Source organism: Myotis lucifugus, unplaced genomic scaffold (assembly GCF_000147115.1).
Source record: "Myotis lucifugus unplaced genomic scaffold, Myoluc2.0 scaffold_935, whole genome shotgun sequence".
Classification (NCBI taxonomy): domain Eukaryota; kingdom Metazoa; phylum Chordata; class Mammalia; order Chiroptera; family Vespertilionidae; genus Myotis; species Myotis lucifugus.
This window is the reverse complement of record NW_005871983.1, coordinates 137,598-154,306: the sequence shown is the minus strand read 5'-3', so window position 1 is coordinate 154,306 and position 16,709 is coordinate 137,598. Positions and strand designations below refer to the sequence as shown.

Sequence of the window (16,709 nt, the reverse complement as noted above, 5' to 3'; positions counted from 1 at the left end):
GTATTTGTCCTTTTGTGTCTGTTTCCCAGGCTCATGAATGTTGTCGGATGGAGCAGAGATTCACTCTTTAGGGATGAAGACCTTCACATGGTGTGTAGAGACCACATGTGTCTACCATTCACCTGCGGATGGCTACTGGGTCCACTCACCCCCTCAGGTTAGTGATTGCTTTCCTTGACTGCTGGCTTCTTAACCTGGGTCAATATTTGATGCTTTCTCTGCGTCTCCTGGTGCAAATGTTCCCATTTCAGAGGCACAGACCTCGATACAAAGACCATTGCAAGGTATACGACTGTCTCACCACTACGCTGTACACCGGAAACGAATACACCTGGTAAGCTATGTTTGTTCGCGTTCTCCAGAGAAACAGACCAAAGGAGAATTTTTTCTTAAATTAATTTACATAAGTTTCTTTTAAAATATATTTTATTGATTATTTAGAGAGAGGAAGGGAGAGGGATAGAGAGATAGAAACATCAATGAGAGGGAAATACCATCGATCGGCTGCCTCCGGCACGCCCCCCACAAGGGGATCGAGCTCACAACCAAGGCATGTGCCCTGACTGGGAATCCAACCAGTGGCCTCTTGGTTTCTGGCTCAGTGCTCAACCGCTGAGCTACACTGGCCGGGCCCAAAGGCGATTTGTTAAAGGAATTGACTCACACGGTTAGGAAAGCTGAGAACTTCCACGAGCTGCTGCCTGCACACACAGAAAAGCCAGTGCAGGAGTCCCAGTAACTTTTGACAAGCGATTTAATGTGCTTTTTCTAGAAATTTCTCTGTCTCAAATCTCACCACCATAATTTGGCTATATGGGCTGTCTGATACAGCTATCTCCCCTATAATGCAAGAGCATAACTAGGCGGTTTCTAAGTTAAACATGCACGTCAGAGCCCTAGCCGGTTTGGCGCCACCTTTCAATGCCCAGGCGGGGTGACGCAATCACCGTGGACTGACATGACTTCTTGTTGTCCAGTTGCTACTGTCTTATCGCAGGTGAGTGGATGCCTCACCTTTTATGGGTTGTTACAGGCATTACTTCTCCAGGGCAGAAGTACATATACTGCAAAACAAGCACTCTTAGGTCCACGGGAGAATTGAGGTCAAGGGCGTCCACTGCCCCCAAAACTAGAGAGACAGAGAGCGACACGGACTCACAGCCTCCCTGGAGCAGTGCTGGTAGGAACACCTGGACTTAATCGAAGGTCATCAGAGTCTCAGTGGAGGCTAGTTTGAGGTTTAAAAACTCTGGGAAAGTGAGGCTCCCACACATTTGTGGAGCCCCACCAGGTTCTCAATATGAAGATCAAAGAAAAATGCCTTCTTCCTTCAACAGGAAGAGAAGCAAAGTAAATATTTTAAGCCATACCCACAGCCAGGATACCTGCTCTCGCTCCGTGCTCTGTAAGGCAGGCCAGACCGTGAGAGAAGCTGCATTAGCCACGGCTTATCTGACGCTGAGAAAGGCGATTAGTCAGCGCCACTCCCCTCTAGAGTTTCCGTCTCTCAGCTGAAGATCCCCGTGCAGGGACGTCCACCCACCACAAAGAAAAGAAATTTAAACATTCTTTGTAATATTATAGAATGTTTTCCCTTCCCGGGACCCAACCATCACATCAACAGGGCTCTGGGACAATAACAGTAAATTACAAGGGAGAGAGCTGCAAGACACAGATTCTATACAAGGACTTGCTAGAGATTCCATATAAGAAGAACCAAGGACAGTAGGGGAGGGACAAAAAATACACTCGAGGAAATTGAAGCCTCTGACACATATAAATACATTGAACCTCATACTAAAGGCCTGCTTGCCTCAATCTGATCACCCAATGCACGAGAGACAAAGCAGACATCAGAGACAGACTCAGATATGCCGTGGAATTTGGAATTACCAGACCAGGAATTTAAAATACTGTAACTATGAGTAATATGCAAAGGGCCCCCAAGGGAAAAGTGGATAATATGCTAGAACAGAAAGTAATATAGCAGAGAGTTGGAAATTCTAAGAAGGAACCAAAAGAAAATGCTAGAAATCAAAAACTCTGTAATAGAAATGAACGCCTGAAAAGTAGACTAGACATGGCTAAGAAAAGAATCTGTAAGCTTGAAGATGTGTCAATAGCAACCGTCCACACTGAAATACAAAGAGAAAATAGAATGAAAAGATGTAACAGGGCATTCAAGAACTGGGGACAAGCACAAAAGGTGTAGGATGCGCGTAATGGGACTACCAGAAGGAGAAGAATGGGGAAGGAGTCGTGGAAATATTTAAAGTAATGATGGCCGAGCATTTCCCCAAATTAAGGACAAACATCAAATCAAAATCAGTGGAAAGGCTCTGAGGAGATGTATTTCTTTTAAGAACAGACAAACGCATACAGGCAGAACTTGTGTCATTGGTTGCCAGAGTTTGGATGGAGGTAATTGGGATTGAATGCTAATAGCAATGGTGTTTCTTGTTGGGGTGATGAAAATGGTCTAAAATTAGATAATTATTGTCATTTCAAAGCTTCCCCAGGCATTAGGCTTAGCAGATAAAGACTCCAAAGCAGTCATTAAATGTTGCAAAAACAGGTTTGAGAACTAAAGGAAGGCATGGTAAGCAGTACTTGTCAAATAAAATATGTCAATAGAGAGACAGATATGATAAAAGGAACCACTTGAAAATTTGTAGCTTGAAAAGCACAATTGCTGAAGTGATAAATCCACTAAGTGTCTCAAAAAAGAATGGCTGTGAAGATAGAGCAATAGAGATTAAGAAACATGAAGATCAGGGAGAGAAGAACTGGAGAGTTCTCCAAGAATACACAATAATCCTTAATGTGTATGAACCAAACAGCAGAGCATCAAAATATGTGAGGTAAAAAGTGATTGAGCATCAACCTATGAATCAGGAGGCCATGGTTTGATTCCCGATAAGGGCATATGCCTGGGTTGTGGGCTTGATCCCCAGTAGGAGGAATACAGGAAGCAGCCGATCAATGATTCTCATCATTGATGTTTCTATTTCTCTCCCTCTCCCTTCCTCTCTGAAATCAATAAAATATATATTAAAAAACTCAAAAAACCCGATAGAATGGCAAGGAGAAATAGGTGAATCCACTATTACAGTTGCAGACTTCAATAGCCTTCTATAAGAAATAGACGTAGCAGGCAGAGAATCTAAGGCCATAGTTGTACTCAGCAGCACCTTCAACCAAACGTATAATTAACATTTACGGACCGCTTCATTCAACAATAGCAGAATATACATTCTTCTCAAGTTCATATGGAACATTCACCAAGATATTTTGGGCCATAAAACACACCTTAGCCGTTTTTAAATATAGATTCTATATAATGTACGCTCTCACACAGCGATGGAATTTAACTGGAAATCAACCAGGAAAACATAGCTGGACTATCCCCAAACACTCGGAGATTACACAACACACTACTAAATAACACAAGGGTCAGAGGAGAGCTCTCAAGAGTAACTTAAACATACTTTGAACTACATGAAATTGAAAATGCAGCTTATGAAATTTGTGGGACTTTGTGTAGTCATGTTTGAGGGAAATTTACAGCATTGATGCATATATTAGACAAAAAGGAAGATCCAAAATCATTAAGCCAATTTTAAGAAACTAGAAAAAGAGCAAGTTAAATGAAAAGAAGCTGAAGAAAAGAAAAGATAAAAATTAGACCAGAAACCCCATGCAATTGAAAACAGGGAATCAATATAGAAAATCAATGTAATCAAAAGGTAGATCTTGAAGACGTCAATATTATTGATAGGAGGTGGGGGTGGGGGTGTGACTCCTGATGAATACAGGTTTCTTTTGTGGTGATGAAATGTCTGGAATGACAGAGGGGTGATGGATCCACAACTCGGAATGCCGAAGGCCCACGGCGTTGTGCATTTTAAAGAGTGAATCGCATCAATAAGGCTTCAGAAAAAGAAATTTTTTGTAAAATAGTTTTATTGATTTCAGAGAGGAAGGAAGAAGGAGAGGGAGAGATAGAAACATCAATGATGAGAGAGAATCACTGATCCGCTGTCTCCTGCACGCCCCACACTGGGGATCAAGCCCGCAACCCGGGCATGTGCTCTTCACTGGAATCGAACCGTGACCTCCTGGTTCATAGGTCAATGCTCAACCACTGAGCCACGCCGGCGGGGCAGAAAAGGAATTTTTAATGGAAGGTTTAGTACTAACAAAGGTGACCCTCCCCCAATATTTTCAATTCTTCCACAGCGCACATGCACTTACCGTATGTTTTACAATATCGAAGTGTAGTCATTACCTGCCTCTCCCTAGCTCACTGTAGCGTAAGAGCCTTGAAGACCTTGTCCTGCACGTGGCTGCCTTCCCAGAACAGAAAGCGAGCTCACAAGTGCTCTCTGGATGAATCAATAAGCTGCAAAAATAAGCCTCTTACCACTGGCTCCGCCCTCCGCCCCCCATCACTGCCCACTCTGCCCCATTTTGAGTAACTTATTGTCAAAGTGACTTGCTTGGACTCGAAGCCGAACGTCACCACCCCAAGGGAAGGGTTGCGCCATGTTTCGTTTGCTTTAACTGAACTCGGGATGGTTTTCATTAACTCTTTTCATAAAAAATGCAAGCCAAGCACTTCCTTTCAGGATGTTTCATAGAAAACATAGAAAGCATCTCACTGCGGAGTCCCCCAGTGACGTGTGAGGTCTGCCATCCACGATGGGTTTGTTTTATTTGTGCACAGATGTGGGGGGCAGAGTCCAATGCTGCCTCGGGGCACTGCTGATGAAATCCCTTTCACCACGTAGACCTTGAAACGGTGCGGATTGCCAGCCGATGGCACTATCTCAGCTAATCATTCCTCTTGAACTTTCAAGAAAACGGCAGCCGGCCGATCCTCAGACAACTTGGAGGGAGTGTTGCTGGGCCCGTTGCGAAGAGCGAGAGCGCGGGGTTCGGATCGGGGCACACTCCATGTGCCCCCCTGAGAGGAAGGCTCTTCCCTCTTTGAACTTTTCTAACTACAGTCCTTCTGTCTCTCCTCGGGGCTCGCCTGCCGCCCCTCGATGGCCTTTCATACGCTGCTGGACGAGGTGGGCGGCCTGGGCCGGTTCCAGCTCCTCCAGTTGGTGTTCCTCTGCCTGTCCTGCTTCCTGGTGTTCCCACACATCCTCCTGGAGAACTTCACCGCCGTGGCGCCCGCGCACCGCTGCTGGGTCCCCATCCTGGACAACAACACCGGCTGGGCCAATGGCTCGGGGGCCCTCGGGCCGGACGCCCTGCTGCGGGTCTCCATCCCGCTGGACTCGGACCGGAGGCCGGAGAAGTGCCACCGCTTCCTCCACCCCCAGTGGCAGCTCCTTCACCCGAATGGAACCTCGTCCAACGCGAGCGAGCCGGCCACGGAGCCCTGTGTGGACGGCTGGGTGTATGACCGGAGCACCTTCTCCTCCACCATCGTGACCCAGGTGAGAGGCCCCGTCCACCTCCGGCGGGTCCGCGGTCTGGGAGTTGAGGGATAAGCGAGTGATGTCACCAGGTAGGGGCTCGTTCCTTCTTCCTTCAGCAAGTATGAATGACTCCATTCCATGCCAGGCTCCTACATGCTTACTGAGCGCGATGAACTCCAAATGAGCCGTGACCTTGCTAGGGCATAGCTTTGTTTTAAATAGGAAGACTCAAGGTGAAGCAATTCATGTATGTAATGCGTTTACAATGTTGTGCAAGCTCGGTGATGCCCAGCCTTGCTTGAAAATTAGAAACATCTGGGAAGTTGATGGTCCTCCAACCACAGACTGTACGGCTGAAACAGCCGTGTGAGAAAGTCTGTGGTGACATTCTGTCATCAGTAAATTTATTTATTTAAAAATATTTTTATTGATTTTAGAGAGCAAGGGAGAGGGAGAGAGAGAAACATCAGTGATGAGAGAGAATCATGGATCGGCTGCCTCCTGCATGCTCCACACTGGGGATTGAGCCTGCAACCTGGGCATGTGCCCTTTATCAGAATAGAACCCGGGACCCTTCGGTCCACAGGCTGATGCTCTATCCACTGGGCCTAACCAGCCAGGGCAGTAAGTTTAAAGCTTCTGAAACGATTGCACAATGGAGCCAAGATTGAGAACTACTGAGTATGAAATAAACCAAGGCATTAATATAGCCAACAGGTTTAGAGGAGGCTTCCCAGAGGAAGTTATGTTTAAGCTGAGATCTGATAACAAAGGGCAGCTGCAGAGGCAGCTGGAGAGGCAGCTGGAGAGGAAGCTGAAGAGGCCGCTGGAGAGGAAGGTGGAGAGGCAGTTGGAGAGGCAGCTGGAGAGGAAGGTGGAGAGGCAGCTGGAGAGGCAGCTGGAGAGGCAGCTGGAGAGGCAGTTGGAGAGGCAGCTGGAGAGGAAGCTGAAGAGGCAGCTGGAGAGGAAGCTGGAGAGGCAGCTGGAGAGGCAGCTGGAGAGGCAGCTGGAGAGGCAGTTGGAGAGGCAGCTGGAGAGGCAGTTGGAGAGGCAGCTGGAGAGGTAGCTGGAGAGGAAGCTGCAGAGGCAGTTGGAGAGGCAGCTGGAGAGGCCGCTGGAGAAGCAGCTGGAGAGGAAGGTGGAGAGGCAGCTGGAGAGGCAGCTGGAGAGGCAGCTGGAGAGGAAGCTGAAGAGGCAGCTGGAGAGGCAGTTGGAGAGGCAGCTGGAGAGGCAGCTGGAGAGGCAGTTGGAGAGGCAGTTGGAGAGGCAGCTGGAGAGGCAGCTGGAGAGGAAGCTGCAGAGGAAGAAGGCTGTGCTGTATCGACACATGCAAGTCCCCGAAGCTGTTTCAATCAGGTCTCTGCTGAGGGGAACAGGCGGCTGTGAAGCTCTGCTGAGACGGTTTCCTTCTCTTCCAGTGGGACCTGGTATGTGAAGCTGAGACGCTGAAATCAATGGCCAAGTTCTCGTTCATGGCGGGCATGCTGGTGGGAGGGGCCATCTACGGCCACTTATCAGACAGGTGAGTGTCCCTAGTCACAGCCCCTTGACTCGGGGGCATCTCCACGCATCACTCTCCCGTGAGAAGCACGTATGACAGGTTACGCCGTCCTGTGGCTTTCTGGGCCCCGCACATGAGCTCTTGATACATTTTGGATGTGAACCCTTATCAGATGTATTATTGGCAAATATGTCCTCCCATTCAGTAGGCTGTCTTTTCATTTTGTTGATAGTTTTCTCTGCAAAAAGCTTTTTAGTTTGATGGAGTCTCATTTATTTTTCCTTTTGTTTCCCTCACCTGAGGAGATATATCAGACAAAGTATTACTTACGAGGAATGTCTGAGATTTCACTGCCTATGCCTTCTCCTGGGAGTTTTATAGTTTTGAGTCTTACATTTAAGTCTAATCTGTTTTGAGTTTATTCTTGTATATGGTGTACGATGGTGGTCTAGTTTCATTTTTTTGCATGGATCTGTCCAATTTTCCCAGCACCATTTATTGAATAGACTGTCTTTACTCCATTGTACGTTCTTGCCTCCTTTGTAAAATATTAATTGACCATATAGGCGTGGGTTTATTTCTGGGCTCTCTATTCTGTTCCATTGTCCTAGATGTCTGTTTTCATGCTAGTCCATGCTGTTTTGATTGCGATGGCCTTATAGTATAGTTTGATGTCAGGTAGCGTGATTCTTCCAACTTTGTTCTTCTTTCTCCATTTAATATTTTTGGATTGTGGTTGACCGTGGGTGACTGAAACCACGCAAAGCAAAACCTGGGCTAAAAGAGGACTATGGTGTTACAGCTGTCTTACACGGTTTCATTGATCTCAAAGTTCCACTGGCAACAGATTGGAGAATCCACTTTCCTATACTCAGTATCTATTTGCAAACAGGAAGGCTGCTTCTGAGACAATCTACTAGTATTGTTGATTCTTCCTGGTTTCAAGTGCAAAGTTTCACTTACTGAAACATCGCTTAAGCATCAGAAGAAGCCTTCTTTGTGATGATTTTTGTGACATGTTATCATGCCCACATCTAACCTGTCCCTGTGCCTCAGGTTTGGGAGGAGGCCGATTCTCCGATGGTGCTCCCTCGCGCTCGCTATCGCCGAGACCTGCGCGGCCTTTGTGCCCCTGCTCCTCGCTTACTGCGCCCTGCGCTTCTTGGCCGGCTTCTCCACCATGGGCATCCTCAACAACAGCTCTGTGCTCAGTGAGTACAAACGTTGGGGGTCTTTGACATTTTTCAAGCCCTACTTTTGACTCTGGAATTGTAGGGAGCTGCTCTAGGGTCAAGCCTTGGGCTGACCTGGGGCAGGGCCACAAACAAGTCCCAGCCTGGAGGGCAGAGCTCTCCTAGCATAATTAAGCCTGACCTTGTAGCCCTCCCTAATTCCTTCCTAAGTAGTTCATGGGCTGTGGGAGGTGCAGCAAGTGTTGCCACAACAAGAACATTTGTATACATGTTAATCTACCCTTGTTTTAACCAGACTATAAAATAAAGCATTGGCTTGCAGGCTGGGTCTTTCGTGTCCTCATCCAGGCACGGGAGATCCACCAAGCCCCAGCTGTATTCTCTTGTCTGTCTTTTCTTCAATCCTTCACCCTTTACCATGCTGGCACGGCACATGGAATCCAAACTTTGTTTGAAGTCAAAACCCTGTTTGTGTTTCCTTTCAGTTGTAGAGTGGACCGCGCCCCGGTTCCAAGCCCTGGGGATGACCACGACCATCGGTGCTGCTTGCGTGGGGCAGTTGCTCCTGGGAGGAATGGCCTTCGCCATCCGTGACTGGCACACCCTCCAGCTGGTGTACTCTCTACCGCTATTTGTCTTTTTTCTTTCCTCGAGGTATCAGTTGTCTCTCTTCCTTTGTCTTAAGGACCCTGGGGTGCGAGCTCACAGAATAAGGACACAGAACGCAGCCAGGTCCTTAGTCAACACTCGAGCATGTGCTCTCCTGATCTGTGCCTTGTGCACAATTGGGGGGCAGGACAGGCAGGGTTGCCAGGTAAACCAAGGACACTCAGTTAAATTTGAATTTCAAAAAGAAAAAAAAAAGTGAATTTCAGATAAGCAACATCCCTTTTTGTATAACATCCCAAACGTTGCATGGTGTACGCTGACCCTAAACATGATGCATTGTTTATATATACTTTCTGTTTATCTGAGAGGTCTGCATTTTCGTTTCCGAACCTGATGAGACACAGGGTGTCTCATGCAAGTAAAATGTCAAATAAGAAATGTATTTTCATGTATGTCCAAAAGATCACACGGGACGTAGTTACACTTGACAGTTACTCGAATTTACAGTTTAACAGCATTCAACGAGGCACAGCCTTTTTATTTGCTAAAACGGATTCTATTCCCTGGGATGGAGGGGGGAGGCCAATATGATTCCTACTCTATATCCCCAGCCGTGAAGGTGTGTTGCGTGGAGAGGGCATCCTCCCAGTTTCCTAGTTACGGTACAGGAGGACCTAAGTCCCCATTCCCCGGTATAACAAGGCAGGAGGTAGGTATTAGAGGGGGAGGGAGAGGCATTGCAGGACCAAGGATGTGGGAAAGGGGCAAGCGAGCCGTGGTTGCTCCCCTGTCGTCCTCTCTGACCAGGTGGTTGGCGGAGTCTGCTCGGTGGCTGATTATCACCAACAAACCGGAGGAGGGCTTAAAGGAACTTAGAAAAGCTGCCCACATGAATGGAAGGAAGAATGCTGGCGACACCCTCACCATGGAGGTGAACAGGAAAGGGAGCTGGTTATGGGGTGCAGGGAAGACATGAGCTGACATGTATGTACCCTGGATGGTGTCCATGCGATGAACAAAGGGCGGGAATACCCATCATTTTACCCAATGTCCCTGGTCCCCAAGGGCTGTCAGCGCTGTTTGAGTGAACACCCAGGGACTATGCTGCTGCCGGAAGAATTGGGCGCAGGTGCTGCCCCCCACAGAGGCAGTCACTCACCGTCATAGAGCTTGTGTTGGGGTCGCTTAGCAAGATGTCCTCAGGGTTAGCTATGTTGCAGCAAATGGCAGGACCTCCTTTCCTTTAAAAAATATTTTTATTGATTTCAGAGAGGAAGGGAGAGGGAGATAGAAACATCAATGATGAGAATCATTGATCGGTTGCCTCCTACACACCCCTTACTGGGGATCGAGCTTGCAACCTGGGCATGTGCCCTTGACCGGAGTCGAACCGGGACCCTTCAGTCCTCAGGCCGACGCTCTTTCCACTGAGCCACACCGGCCAGGGCAGGGTTTCCTAGGAATGAATGATATCCTTTTTACCACATTTTCCTTGTCCGTTGATGGGAAGTTAGGTTGTTTCCAATGGCTTGGCTTTTGCGACTAGTTCTCTAATGAACATGCATGTGCAAATCTCTCTTCAAGATCCTCTTCACAGCTCTTTTGGAGAGATGCCCAGAAGAGAAATTATGGGATCCTATGATAGTTCTAATTTTAATGTTTTGAGGAACCTCCACACTGTCTCCCTAGTGGCTACACCATTTCACATTCCCTCCAACACGGCACAGGGTATCCTATCCTCCACGCCCTCGCCAACTCTTACTGTCTCTTTAGTAACCATCCTAACTGGTGTGAAGTGGTACCTCATTGTGGTTTTGACTTGTGTTTCTGGAACAATTGCTGACGATGGGCACCTTTCCATGGACCTGTTTGCCGTCTGTATGTCATCTTTAGAGAAATGTCTGTTCCGTTCGCATGCCCGTTTTTAAGTTCAGTTATTTGGCTGTTTTGCTCTTGAATGGTAGGAGTTCTCTATGTATTTCGGACATGAACCGTTTATCACACACACAGTTTGTAAATATTTCCTCCGTTCCGCAGGCTCCTTTCCATTTTGTTAATTGTCCCTTGCTGTGCGGAAGATGTTCCATTGGCTGTAGTCCCACTTGTCTATGTTTGCTTGTTGCCTGTGCTCTCAGTGTCATAACCAAGAACTCATTGCCAAGACCAATACCAAGAAGTTTTCTCTAGGAATCTTACAGTCTCAGGTCGTACATGTTCGTCTTTAGCCCATTTGGAGTTGAGTTTTGTGTGCAGTGTCAGGTAACTTTCCAATGTCACGCCCTGGCCTGTGGATATCCGGTTTCCCAGCGCCATTTATTGGCGACACTATTCCATCTCCATTGTCAATTCTTGTTGCCATGATCAGAGATCAATCGACTGTGTACGCATGGGTTTATCGCTGGGCTCTCTACCCTGCTTCCTTGGTCTACATGTTTATTTTTATGTCGGTACCACATTCTTGGTGACTGGAGCTTTGTAATATATTTTGAAATCAGAACATATGATGCCTCCAGCATTTTTATGCTCAGAAAAGTGCTGTGACCATTTAGGGTCTTTTGTGTTTCCATCTGAGACTGAGTGAGAAACCAACATAGACTCAGGAAATGCTCTTTTCTCCCGAGACAAACAGTGTGTGCAAAGGACGGCCAGCCGAGCCCCACGCTGAGCTCCCGGGTCTTTCCTGTCCGTCTGGCATCAGTGGGGCTTTGGGCCACGACCCGAGTACCTGCCTCGCTGCCCTCCCCGACCTGAATGCCTAACGTGCATTCGGATGTCGTGCAGCCCCGTCGAATCTCATGCCTAATGTCTTGGTGGCTCCACAATTTCCTCAAGGCCTTTTGAGCTCCCTGACTCCCCTTCCCCAACCTTTTCCCTCTGTCCGTGCATCCGTGTGGCCGTATTTTCCGTAGACAGAGAGGGGAGGGGTCCACCTTGCCCTCCGCCCACAGCGCTGTGCCGACTGACTGGGGTGCTGTTGCTGTCGTTGAAGGTTTTGAGGTCCACCATGCAGGAGGAGCTGGAGGCCGCGCAGACCAACCCCCCCGTGTCCGACCTGTTCCGCACGCCCAACATGCGTGAGAGGATCTGCCTCCTGTCCTGTGTGCGGTAGGCCTCCCAGCGTGCGCGGGGAATGCTAAGTAGCGCAGGCGTGGCCCCGTGGCCCTCAGAGGACACACCGTGCCTAGGAACAGAGTCGGGATAACACACGAGGAAGCCGTAGGGAATACTGCCTTATTTAGAGACAGTCGGAGAGCTATGAAAAGGCGGACACGGAACTGACTGCCCAATGACGAGTGCTGTCTGTCACGTGGCCCCACCGGGCTCATCATGGGAACTGAGGCTGGGAACCTCAGTCGTGGCACAGGTTTTGATTTTAAGTTTCTTCCCTTGTTTGTTTCTATGGTAATTTCGGTAAAACTACAAACAGTAGAGCACACAAGCAACACAGCGCTATGAGTATGTACACATGTCAATAAGCAGCCACACCCAGATCGGGATGTAGAAAGGACTGGAAAACCCTAGAAGGCCCCACCACGTACCTGCAAGCACAACACTCACCACTTCCTGAAACACTTATAACAAATATGAGCCCCATAAGCATACAATATTTTATGACGCTTTAAAATCATGACCCTGCAAAGACATATTCTACAGAACCCACCATGTCTTCATTCTTTAAAACAAAACAAAACATTTTTATTGATTTCAGAGGGGAAGGGAGAGGGAGAGAGAGAGAGAGAGCAACATCAATCATTGATCGGCTGCCTCCTGCACGCCCCACACTGGGATCGAGCCCTGACTGGGAATCAAACCCTGACTTCCTGGTTCATAGGTTGACGCTCAGCCACCACGGCCATGCGATGCCTTCATTCTTTCTCACCAACCGCCGGCTGCTTGGCTGACAATATTTCTCACCATCATTTGCAGGTTCTAAACCTGAAGCCATCTATCTTTCTTCTTTTGCTCACCACAGATTTGCAAATGTCATACCCTTTTACGGCCTGAGCCTGCACCTCCAGTACCTGGGGAGCAACGTGTTCCTGTTCCAGGTTCTCTTTGGCGCCATCACCCTCCCGGCCAATTACGTCGCACTGTTGGCCATGAATCGCCTGGGCCGGCGGCTTAGCCAGATGCTCTTTCTGCTCCTGCTGGGGAGCTTCATCCTGGCCATCACGTTTGTGCCGCAAGGTGAGAAAGGGGCGCAGGTTGAAGAATGGAACTGTCTCCCCCCTTTTCCTGGGGAACCTACTCACACCTCTGTGAGGCCAGCCGGAAAGGGAGAATGCGTTCTAGTGGCTTCCCCAACCCAATCTCAGGATTGAGGACAGATCCTGCCAGCAGGTGGCTGGGGAGGAGTCAGAGGTCACAGACGTCAGTTCAGATACCAGGCTGCCTTCATCGACACTGAGAAGTGCCCAGTGATTGCTGTCATTCATTCCTGACCATGTCTCTACGAGAGCCATGACGCCTAGCCCTTGGCCAATCACACGTGCAGCTGTAAACGGCGGTATTTGTGTCTCATGTGCCGACACAGCGCTCTCCCTCCCTCTGTCTGGGCTCCTTCTATGACTCCAGCGTCAGGCCCGCCCACTCCCGACTTCCGTCTGTGCACCCGTGTGTCACAGCTGCGCCCGGGGAGGCCCCTCGGCTTCACGCAGAGGAGTGGACGCCAGGAACAGGCTCCAAGCAGTGAGAGCCTCTCTGAGACTCGATCTCACTAAACTCAATGACCACATGTCACGGAGAGGGGCACCAGGCGTCCCACGCTTCACTAACCCCAGTGAAGAGTATGTGACGTATTTCACAGGGTCCCAGACCATGGGCTTCCCTCGCCTCGAGTGTCAGCCCACTCGGACATAACGCTCTCATGAGGTGGTGTTTTGTTTTAAACTGAGTAGACAACTGGCTCCAAAATGTCCTTTCAGAGGTTTCCAAAGCCTGACTATTTCTGTCGCCTAACGCGGTCCTTATTCTCAAGTCTTCAAACATTATTCTAGGCCAGTGGTCGGCAAACTCATTAGTCAACAGAGCCAAATATCAACAGTACAACGATTGAAATTTCTTTTGAGAGCCAAATTTTTAAAACTTAAACTATAAAGGTAGGTACATTGTTATTAATTTAATTAGGGTCCTCCTAAGCTGGCCTTTGCTAAAAACGTCCTCAATCTGATTGAGGTACGTTCGCTGAGGTTGACCCCATCCAACTCTCCCATCCACACTCGTCTTGTATACTTGTTTCGTCTACCTCCTTTCCGAAAACCGACTTCTGCGCATGGGCCACGAAGTTTCAATCGCACTGTACGTGCGTGCCCGCCCGAGGTATTTTGTGGAAGAGCCACACTCAAGGGGCCAAAGAGCCGCAGGTGGCTCACGAGCCGCGGTTTGCTGACTACTGTTCTAGACCAAGCCACCCTCCAGCGTGTCCACCAACACGAGTCCTGCCCTCTCATCGCCCTCTCCTCCAGCGCTGTTGACGCTCCGTGCCCATGTGGCATAGGCGCCGGGTTTTGAACTCTTCGAGGACACTGCCGAGTCTTGCCTCCCTCAGTACTTGCTCATGTCACAGTCCCACGTCCTCTGTGAAAGGCAGGAGACTCGGGACAGAATAAATGACGGCAAACTCTTGCTGGTCTCCAGTTGCCCTCTTCGTCTTTGGCAAAGTTCTGATAAGTAGGGAGAGGTGATGCAAGAACTCAGTTTTTAAAAGAAGATGATAACGTATAGATTAGTCATCTTTCTCAGCTGTCCTTCTCTGTATTCTGTGCCTCTGTGTGCTTCCTCTACAACATGTGCAGCCCATGCGAGCATCCTCAGCAGCATCTTTTCCACTGGTGATTGGGGAACGGTGGTCCCTCAGGTGCCTGAGTCTCACTGGTTTTCCTCTGCAGACATGCAGACCCTGCGCGTGGCTCTGTCGACGCTGGGAATGGGATTTTCGTCGGCGGCCATCATGTGCTCTCTGGCCCACGGAAACGAGCTAATCCCCACCGTCATCAGGTACACGACTCACCGAAGCCCCACCAGGGTCAAGCGGACCTTTCCGGGCTAGTGAACACTTACAGTGGGGAGCAAACTAGGCTGATTAGTCATCAAAACAAGCCATCACAACAACAATTTATTTATTTAAAAAATCTTTTTATTGATTTCGGAGAGGAAGGGAGTGGGAAAGAGAGAGAGAGAGAGAGAGAGAGAGAGAGAGAGAGAGAGAAACATCAATGATGAGAGAGAATCATTGATGGGTTGCCCTCTGTATGCCCCCTACTGGGGACCGAGCCCACAACGAGGGCATGTGCTCTGAGAATAAACCCGTGACTTCCTGGTTCATAGGTTGACACTCAACCATTGAGCCATGCCACCCGGGCTAGCAACAATAATTTATAGGTAAGGTTTATTTACGGCTGACTTTTTGCCAGGCACTGGGTTAAGTCCTTTAATGTATCCTATCATCTCACATGTTCTCCTGAACCACTAAAAGGTAGTTGCTATGGGTGAGAATATTTTTTAAAAAAAATATATTTTTTATTGATTTTTTACAGAGAGGAAGGGAGAGAGATAGAGAGTTAGAAACATCGATGAGAGAGAAACATCGACCAGCTGCCTCCCGCACATCTCCCACTGGGGATGTGCCCGCAACCCAGGTACATGCCCTTGACCGGAATCGAACCCGGAACCTTTCAGTCCGCAGGCCGACGCTCTATCCACTGAGCCAAGCCGGTTTCGGCGAGAATATTTTTTAAATAATGAAAATGGCTTGATGCACTTGTGTACTGGGAAACATTGCAAGCAAATAAGAGAGAGTGTTTGACATGGAGTAGTATATTGTCAACCTTCGGTAGCTAAACACTGCTGGGCTGTCTCCCACAATCAAAGCGAAATGAGAAATCACAACTGACCCGTGTGGGTTTTGACCCGATGACTTTTGCATTGCTGTTTGCACGCCAAGGGCCACAGCTTCAGGAATCGTGGCGATGGCTGGTAATATCGGGGCGGCCATGGCTCCCCTCCTGATGATCCTGGTGGTGTACTCTCCCCACCTGCCCTGGATCCTCTATGCGGTCTCCTCCTTCGTCCCCAGCCTTGTCGTCTTCTTCCTTCCTGAGACCAGGAATCAGCCGCTGCCCGACTCCATCCAGGACGTGGAAAAGGAGTGAGTGACCGCGGGCTGGCTCTTAGGGGAGCTTGCGCCACGGGTCCGTGACGGGGAAGGCAAAACGAAACGGGGCCACCGTCCTCCAGGCGGGTTCAGACCAGGACAGTTTCCACGGGGTCGACGCCTTGTCCCTCCCCGCAGTGACCTCTGACTCCCCCAAGGCTCCCAGGTCACACAGACCAGCTCTGCCCGGCCTGCACCAGTAGGCTTCGTGGGCGAGGTGCCCTAGTGTGACACCCCCACTTGAAGGTGTTTCACAACCATGCACAGATCCAAACACCAGATTCTCATCTCAGCCCCCTGGCAGCCCTGGGCCCCGTGAGTGCAGAGAGCTCTCTGGATGGCTGGTTCCTGGAGGACCGTGGACGCCCTGGTCCCTGAAGAATCTGAGAGAGTCATGGAGAGGACAGAGCCCCCCCCCCGCCCCCCCCCCAGATGCCTATTTCTCAGGGAGGGAGGGCTGCCTTTGACAGTCAGACCATCTGGTCATCACTGGGGATGCAAGTGCTGAGCAAAGAGGAAAGGGGGTGGCAGATGTTGGCATGGTAGACGATCGAGGATCGGGAAGGACTTTCTGTAAGGTTTTACATACTTTCCTTGCCTTTTCCAAGTCCCTTTGGCCAATGTCATGTGTGCAAGCTGTCTTCCCGGATCCTGCCCTGGGAACTTGGCCTCTTTCTTCATAACATTTACTCAGATCCTCAGGGTAGGGGTCATGGTTTTCATCAAAGGGGCCAAGGTGGGTCAAGGATTAGCTTGCTCTAAAGAATACACAACATATATGTTTTTTAATGTTTTGTGTTTGTTTGCTGTTTTCATTGTGT

General features: G+C 49.0%; 1 protein-coding gene across 1 annotated transcript; it reads left to right on the top strand.

Moving 5' to 3' along the window:
* The first annotated feature begins 5,048 nt into the window (after positions 1-5,048).
* On the top strand, positions 5,049-15,886 carry LOC102440164 (solute carrier family 22 member 9). Its single transcript, XM_006106878.3, has 9 exons — positions 5,049-5,450; positions 6,851-6,954; positions 7,990-8,144; positions 8,612-8,780; positions 9,543-9,666; positions 11,725-11,840; positions 12,709-12,923; positions 14,624-14,732; positions 15,679-15,886. Exons 1-9 carry the CDS (start codon positions 5,049-5,051, stop codon positions 15,884-15,886), a joined length of 1,602 nt encoding a protein of 533 aa, XP_006106940.1.
* The last annotated feature ends 823 nt before the right edge of the window (positions 15,887-16,709 follow it).

Excerpts from the sequence above, each read along its gene's own strand:
- LOC102440164 (XM_006106878.3), top strand. The coding sequence starts at position 5,049 with ATGGCCTTTCATACGCTGCTGGACGAGGTGGGCGGCCTGGGCCGGTTC. Across the intron at positions 5,451-6,850 it reads CCTCCACCATCGTGACCCAG|TGGGACCTGGTATGTGAAGC; the intron begins GTGAGAGGCCCC and ends CTTCTCTTCCAG. Across the intron at positions 8,781-9,542 it reads GTCTTTTTTCTTTCCTCGAG|GTGGTTGGCGGAGTCTGCTC; the intron begins GTATCAGTTGTC and ends CTCTCTGACCAG.